The 8,372-nt window shown below is 37.2% G+C and overlaps 1 protein-coding gene across 6 annotated transcripts in view; it reads right to left on the bottom strand.

Annotated features, from left to right (window-relative positions):
* Nucleotides 1–8,372, bottom strand: part of tiam2a (TIAM Rac1 associated GEF 2a) — a 262,182-nt gene that overhangs the window by 24,023 nt on the left and 229,787 nt on the right. For all 6 annotated transcript variants that reach the window (XM_061895546.1, XM_061895541.1, XM_061895542.1 and 3 more), the window contains 2 exons: nucleotides 5,331–5,456; nucleotides 4,816–4,924 (listed from right to left, as the gene is read on the bottom strand). In XM_061895546.1, coding sequence (XP_061751530.1) covers nucleotides 4,816–4,924; nucleotides 5,331–5,456 — 235 coding nt within the window. The remainder of the gene's footprint in view (nucleotides 1–4,815; nucleotides 4,925–5,330; nucleotides 5,457–8,372) is intronic.

The following is an 8,372-nucleotide window of genomic DNA, read 5'->3' on the forward strand; positions in this document are numbered from 1 at the left end:
CAGGCCTGACTAGTACCCGCACTCTTTTACTATGAAGCCTTGGCATTGTCTTGCTGAAATAAGCAGGGGCGTTGCTTGACAATAACATTGCTTTGATGGAAACATATGTTGCTCCAAAACCTGTATGTACCTTTCAGCATTAATGGTGCCTTCACAGATCTGTAAGTTGACCATGCCGTGGCACTAATAAGCGCCCATACCATCACAGAACAGATGCTGGCTTTTGAACTTTGCGCCTATTACAATCCGATGGTTCTTTTCCTCTTTGTTCCGGAGGACACGACATCTACAGTTTCCAAAAACTATTTTAAATGTGGATTCGTCAGACCACAAAACACTTTTACACTCTGCATCAGTCCATCTTAGATGAGCTCGGGCCCAATGAAGCCGGCGGCATTTCAGGGTATTGTTGATAAATGGCTTTGGTTTTGCATAGTAGAATTTTAACTTGCACTTACAGATGGAGTGACGAACTGTAGTTACTGACAGTGGTTTTCTTAAGTCTTCCTGAGCTCATGTGGGGATATCGTTTACACACTGATGTCGCTTTTTGATGCAGTACCGCCTGAGGGATCGAAGGTCACGGGCATTTAAGCAGCCCGTCACTGCACGTAAGCAGCCTTCAGATTCTCTGAAACTTTTGATGATATATGGACTGTATATGATGAAATCCCTAAATTCCTTGTTCAGAAATGTTTGTTCTTAAACAATTTGCTCACACATTTGTTCACAAAGACGTGACCCTCATCCTATCCTTGTTTATGAATGACTGAGCTTGTCATGGAAGCTGCTTTTATCAATCATGGCACCCACCTGTTCCGAATTAGCCTGTTCACCTGTGGGATGTTCCAAACAAATTTGCCAGTGTTTATGCCACTTGTGCCAGTTTTTTTAAATCTGTTGCAGGCATCCAATTCCAAATGAGCTAATATTTGCAAAAAATAACAACGTTTTCCAATTCGAACGTCTTTGCAGCCTATTCAATTGAATATAAGTTGAAAATGCTTTGCAAATCCTTGTATTCTGTTTCTATATACCTATTACACAACATGCCAATGTCACTGGTTTTGGGTTTATATATATATATATTAAGGTTGTGGGAAAAAATCGATTCGAATACGTTGTGCGATTCAGAATCGGTTCTCTTTTTTTTTTTTATCGATTTTTTCTAAAAAAAAATTTTATCAATCCAACAAACCACTACACAGCAATACCATAACAATGCAATCCAATTCCAAAACCAAACCTGACCCAGCAACACTCAGAACTGCAATAAACGGAACAATTGAGAGGAGACACATACACGACACAGAACAAACCAAAAGTAGTGAAACAAAAATAAATATTATCAACAACAGTATCAATATTAGTTATAATTTCATTATAGCAGTGATTAAAAATCCCTCATTGACATTATCATTAGACATTTATAAAAAAAAGAACAATAGTGTCACTGTGGCTAACACTTGCATCCCATCTCATAAGCTTGACAACACATTGAGTCCAATGTTTTCACAAAGATAAAATAAGTCATATTTTTGGTTCGTTAAATAGTTAAAACAAATTTACATTACTGCAATCAGTTGATAAAACATTGTCCCTAATAATTATAAAAGCTTTTGAAAAAATTCTACTCTGCTTGCATGTCAGCAGACTGGGGTGGATCCTGCTAAAATCCAATGTATTGAATGAATACAGAATCGTTTTGAATTGTAAAAATGTCGTTTTTGAATCGAGAATCGCATTGAATCGAAAAAATTCATATATTATCGAATTGCGACCCCAAGAATCGATATTTAATCGAATCGTGGGACACCCAAAGATTCGCAGCCCTAATATATATATATATATATATACATATACATATATATATATATATATATATATATATATATATATATACATATATATATATATATACATATATATATATATATATATATACATATATATATATATATACATATACATATATATATATATATATATATACATATACATATATATATATATATACATATATATACATATATATATATACATATATACATATATATATATATATATATATATACATATATATATATATATATATGTACAAGCCCCGTTTCCGTATGAGTTGGGAAATTGTGCTAGATGTAAATATAAACGGAATACAATGATTTGCAAATCATTTTCAACCCATATTCAGTTGAATATGCTACAAAGACAACATATTTGATGTTCAAACTGATAAACATTTTTTTTGTGTGCAAATAATCATTTAGTTTAGAATTTGATGCCAGCAACACGTGACAAAGAAGTTGGGAAAGGTGGTATTAAATACTGATAAAGTTGAGGAATGCTCATCAAACACTTATTTGGAACATCCCACAGGTGTGCAGGCTAATTGGGAACAGGTGGGTGCCATGATTGGGTATAAAAACAGCTTCCCAAAAAAGGATGGGGCGAGGTACACCCCTTTGTCCACAACTGCGTGAGCAAATAGTCAAACAGTTTAAGAATAACGTTTCTCAAAGTGCAATTGCAAGAAATTTTGGGATTTCAACATCTACGGTCCATGATATCATCAAAAGGTTCAGAGAATCTAGAGAAATCACTCCATGTAAGCGGCTTGGCCGGAAACCAACATTGAATGACCGTGATCTTCGATCCCTCAGACGGCACTGGATCAAATATCGAAATCAATATCTAAAGGATATCACCACATGGGCTCAGGAAAACTTCAGAAAACCACTGTCACTAAATACAGTTCACCGCTACATCTGTAAGTGCAAATTAAAGCTCTATTATGCAAAGCGAAAGCCATTTATCAACAACTTCCAGAAACGCCGCCAGCTTCTCTGGGTCCGAGATCATCTAAGATGGACTGATGCAAAGTGGAAAATTGTTCTGTGGTCTCACGAGTCCACATTTCAAATTGTTTTTGGAAATATTCGACATCATGTCATCCGGACCAAAGGGCAAGCGAACCATCCAGACTGTTATCGACACAAAGTTCAATAGCCAGCATCTGGTATTAGTGCCCAAGGCATGGGTAACTTACACATCTGTGAAGGCACCATTAATGCTGAAAGGTACATACAAGTTTTGGAACAACATATGCTGCCATATAAGCGCCGTCTTTTTCATGGAAACCCCTGCTTATTTCAGCAAGACAATGCCAAGCCACATTCAGCACGTGTAACAACAGCGTGGCTTCGTAAAAAAAAGAGTGCGGGTACTTTCCTGGCCCGCCTGCAGTCCAGACCTGTCTCCCATCGAAAATGTGTGGCGCATTATGAAGCGTAAAATACGACAGCGGAGACCTCGGACTGTTGAACGACTGAAGCTCTACATAAAACAAGAATGGGAAAGAATTCCACTTTCAAAGCTTCAACAATTAGTTTCCTGGGTTCCCAAACGTTTATTGAGTGTTGTTAAAAGAAAAGGTGATGTAACACAGTGGTAAACATGTCCTTTCCCAACTACTCTGGCACATGTTGCAGCCATGAAATTCTAAGTTAATTATTATTTGCAAAAAAAAAAAAAGTTTATGAGTTTGAACATCAAATATCTTGTCTTTGTAGTGCATTCAATTAAATATGAGTTGAAAAGGATTTGCAAATCATTGTATATTTACATCTAACACAATTTCCCAACTCATATGGAAACAGGGTTTGTAGATTTTTTTTAAAAAGCTTTTATAATTGTAAAGGACAATTTTTTATCAACTGATTGCAATAATGTAAATTTGTTTTAACTATTAAACAAACCAAAAATATGACTTATTTTATCTTTGTGAAAATATTGGACACAGTGTGTTGTCAGGCTTATGAGATGCGATGCAAGTGTAAGCCACTGTGCCACTATTGTTCTTTTTTTTTATTTTTATAAATGTCTAATGATAATGTCAATGAGGGATTTTTAATCTCTGCTATGCTGAAATTATAACTAATATTGATACTGTTGTTGATAAAATTCACATTTGTTTCACTACTTTTGGTTTGTTCTGTGTCGTGTTTGTGTCTCCTCTCAATTGCTCTGTTTATTGCAGTTCTGAGTGTTGCTGGGTCAGGTTTGGTTTTGGATTGCATTGTTATGGTATTGCTGTGTATTGTTTTGTTGGATTAATTAAAAAAAAAAAAAAAGATTTTTTAAAAATGAGAATCGATTCTGAATCGCACAACGTGAGAATCGCGATTCAAATTAGAATCGATTTTTTCCCACACCCCTAATATCTATATATAAATACTAGGAGTATAAAAAAATAACCGGTACAAAACGATAACTGATTTTAACTTTACAGTAATGGATACATCATTTGGCGAGCCTCTGGATCAATGTATATGTAGTATGGATCGGTCGATCATGAATCGGTTGATTGTACATCTGATACAAAATATGGCTGCTCGAATCTTGCGAGACTGAGTGAGTCTGCTGAGTGCAGTGAGGTGTGACTGATGCAACACAGGTGCAAGGGTGCTGAGTTTGGCAGAGTGAATGGAGATTTGGGATTATAAAGGCACAAGTCACTGGCCACAACACTCGGTACACCCACCAAATAAATCAGATCTGATGCAAAAGTTAAAAAAGTGTATCCATGAACCCTAACCTCAAGGTTCAACATTAAAAAAATACAGCCACAAATATAACTGAACTCTTGCGAAAAAGCAGGGTTTTTACTGTATTTTTAATATAGCTTGTGTATTGTGTTTAAGTATTGGTTTTCTTAAATGTATTGCTGGTGTACCTAATGCAATAATATACATTTATGAATAATGTGGATTTCCATGTGTAACAAATCAAGGGCACGTATGTATTTATGTATCGTACCTCTCTCCAGGACTTTCTGGACCTTGATGTGGTTAGCACAGAAGCCACTGTAGAGCTTAAAGTGGTCGGCGTAGTACAGAAAGGAGCCCCCAAGAGAAAAAAGCAGCTTCTGGGGAGACAAGTATAAAATGTGAGAGTTGCAGATGTAGAGCTGCCCATTGCATAACAGAAAAGTGGAAACGTGAAGCCGTGAACAGAATGTTCCAACCTCCTTCTCTTGGAAGATGATTCAAATGTCTGTCCTCTCCCTCTCCCTTAACCTCTTGAGTACAGTAGCTCTCAGCACCTCACATTCTAACCAGTGAACCAACATTTCGATCAATAGACCCCACACCTTATCATGTCAAGCCAATAAATCAGCCGACAAGCCTCCTGCCACAGCGCCTCAATTATTTATCTACATCAAGCTCTCAGTGTTGACACCTTTGTTTGCAGAAAAGGCTAAATATAAATCGTACTAAGTGAGATCTAACTGTATCGTCGTCTATTTGTTCAATATACACTGTGTGTCAAACCTTGAACTGGGAAGGTGTCTCAAGGGTGCTGAAGTCAGGGGAGGAGGCAATCTTCTCTTCTAGTGTCTGCAGAAAGACCCTCTGGAAGTCTAACATCTCTGGCAAACTCCCAAACAGACTCTCCATCTGAGGATGAGAGAGCAAAGGACCAGTAGGTCAGGAACAAAAAATGTGGTTAAAGTGATGGCACAGAGTGAGCGCCTGTGAGGTGGAGAGGGGGCCTGGATAGGTTGTAATTCATAATAGTGAAGCAGACAGGCACCCCAGAGTGTTGTAAAACCTCCACTCTGATAGCTTTATCACTTATAAAGGCACTTAGGAACAAGCGATGGCTCTGCTATAAATGTTACACACACACAAACACACATTCTTTAACAGGCCCCGTCCCGTCTCTAACGCACGCACACTCAAGAGTCAGTGCTTCTCTTCATTAAAAGCAATTCAAGAGATAACCTTGTCTATTGTGCATCTGGACATGTCTGACTGTCCCATAATGTTTGTTTAATTAGCCACAGTGTAGGTGGTCTATCAACTAGGGCAGTGGTTCTCAAACTTTTTTCAGTGACATACCCCCTGTGAACATTTTTTGAATTCAGGTACCCCCTAATCAGAGGAAAGCATTTTTGGTTGAAAAAAAGAGGTAAGGAAGTAAAATACAGCACTATGTCATCAGTTTCTGATTGATTAAATTGTATAACAATGCAAAATATTGCTCATCTCTAAGTGGTCTTTCTTGAACTTTTTGGAAAAAAATATATAAAAATAATTAAAAACTTGTTGAAAAATAAATAAGTGATTCAATTATAAATAAAGATTTCTACAAATAGAAATAATCATCAACTTAAAGTGTCCTCTTTAAGGCACTTTATATTGCATTGTTGTATTTTTTTTCCACAGTTTATGAACTTACATTCATATTTTGTTGAAGTGCCCGATTGTAGCTGAGATAGGCGCCAGCGCCCCCCGCGACCCCACAAAGGAATAAGCGGTAGAAAATGGATGGATGGATTATTCAATAAATATATTTATAAATGATTTTTGAATTGTTGCTATTTTTAGAATTAAAAAAAAAATGTCACGTACCGCTTGACATACCTTCAAGTACCCCCATTTGAGAACCACTGAACTAGGGCGTGTTGAAAGAACCACTCTGGGTTTGAGGTCAAGTTTGGCACGATAGTGTGCAGTCTTGGAAGCAGCAATAATAACCTTCTGTAGGAATACTATAATTGTAAGTAGTCATGAAAATATGCAATGACAAGAATTTCATCAATGTATATGAACAACAATTACACTTTTGTTATTGCTGGCAGCTATGGATTGGCAACAAAGGCTGATATTACATATGTGAGTACATACTGTATATATGTGCATATATACAATATATGTGTATATATGTGTGTGTATTAGGGTGGTACGGTATACCGGTAGTGCTGAAGTATCTCGGTACTAATCAATTGAAATCGGTACTATACCACCTTTGAAAAGTACCGGTACAGTTCTTTCATCTGAATGCTGCTGTGCGCCGTTGACTAAAGAGCCAAGGCGCATGATGTTGAGTGTGTCAATACGCACGCACAAAGTGCATAAAAGCAATAACATCTTGGAGAGGAAAATTGGCAAAAAACTAAAGTTCTGCTAGTTAATAAAGAGGGTGCGTGAAGCGCAATATGTAGGTATTTGGGCTTCAAAACTAACAATAAATGTGACGCTTTTAAACAGGCATGCGCCGCTCTGCAAGTGTTGCTTTACACCAGGGGTAGGGAACCTATGGCTCTAGAGCCAGATGTGGCTCTTTTGATGACTGCATCTGGCTCTCAGATAAATCTTAGCTGACATTGCTTAACACAATAAGTAATGAATAATTCCGCTGGTAATTACAGTGTTAAAAATAACTTTCAAATTATAAAACATTCTCATGCATTTTAATCCATCCATCTGTTTTCTATCGCACCTGTTCAAGAAGTCGCATTATTGGTAAGAAGTGTTATATATTTATTATTGGTTAGCTTTAATAACAATGTTATTAAAAAAAAAAGAGAGACTTATTATACCGTATTTTTTGGACTATAAGTCACAGTATTTTTCTCTAGTTTTGCAAGGGGTGCGACTTATACTCAGGAGCGCCCTATGTGTGAAATTATTAACACATTACCGTGAAATATCAAATAATATTATTTAGCTCATTCACGTAAGAGACTAGACGTATAAGATTTCATGGGATTTATGGATTAGGAGTGACAGATAGTTTTGTAAAGGTATAGCATGTTCTATTTGTTATAGTTATTTGAATGACTTTTGCCATAATATGTTAGGTTAACATAGCAGTTGGTTATTTATGCCTCATACATCCATCCATCCATTTTCTACCGCTTATTCCCTTTCGGGGTCGCGGGGGGCCCTGGCGCCTATCTCAGCTACAATTGGGCGGAAGGCGGGGTACACCCAGGACAAGTCGCCACCTCATCGCAGGGCCAACACAAATAGACAGACAACATTCACACTCACATTCACACACTAGGGCCAATTTAGTGTTGCCAATCAACCTATCCCCAGGTGCATGTCTTTGGAAGTGGGAGGAAACCGGAGTACCCGGAGGGAACCCACGCATTCACGGGGAGAACATGCAAACTCCACACAGAAAGATGCCGAGCCTGGATTTGAACCCAGGACTGCAGGAACTTCGTATTGTGAGGCAGATGCACTAACCCCTCTTCCACCGTAACGTACACTTATTCAGCCTGTTGGTGACTATTCTTTATTTATTTTAAATTGCCTTTCAAATGTCCATTTTTGGTGTTGGCTTTTATCAAAAAATGTCCCCAAAAAATGAGACTTATACTCCAGTGCGACTTATATATGTTTTTTTTCCTTCTTTATTATGCATTTTCGGCAGGTGCGACTTATACTCCGGAGCGACTTATACTCCGAAAAATACAGTACTCTAAAAATGTTGGTCTTAAAAATGCACACATTTAGTTGTATTCAGTGTTAAAAAATATTATATGGCTCTCACGGAAATACATTTTGAAATATTTGGCT

The sequence above is a fragment of the Nerophis ophidion genome, linkage group LG03, assembly GCF_033978795.1.
Source record: "Nerophis ophidion isolate RoL-2023_Sa linkage group LG03, RoL_Noph_v1.0, whole genome shotgun sequence".
Lineage (NCBI taxonomy): Eukaryota > Metazoa > Chordata > Actinopteri > Syngnathiformes > Syngnathidae > Nerophis > Nerophis ophidion.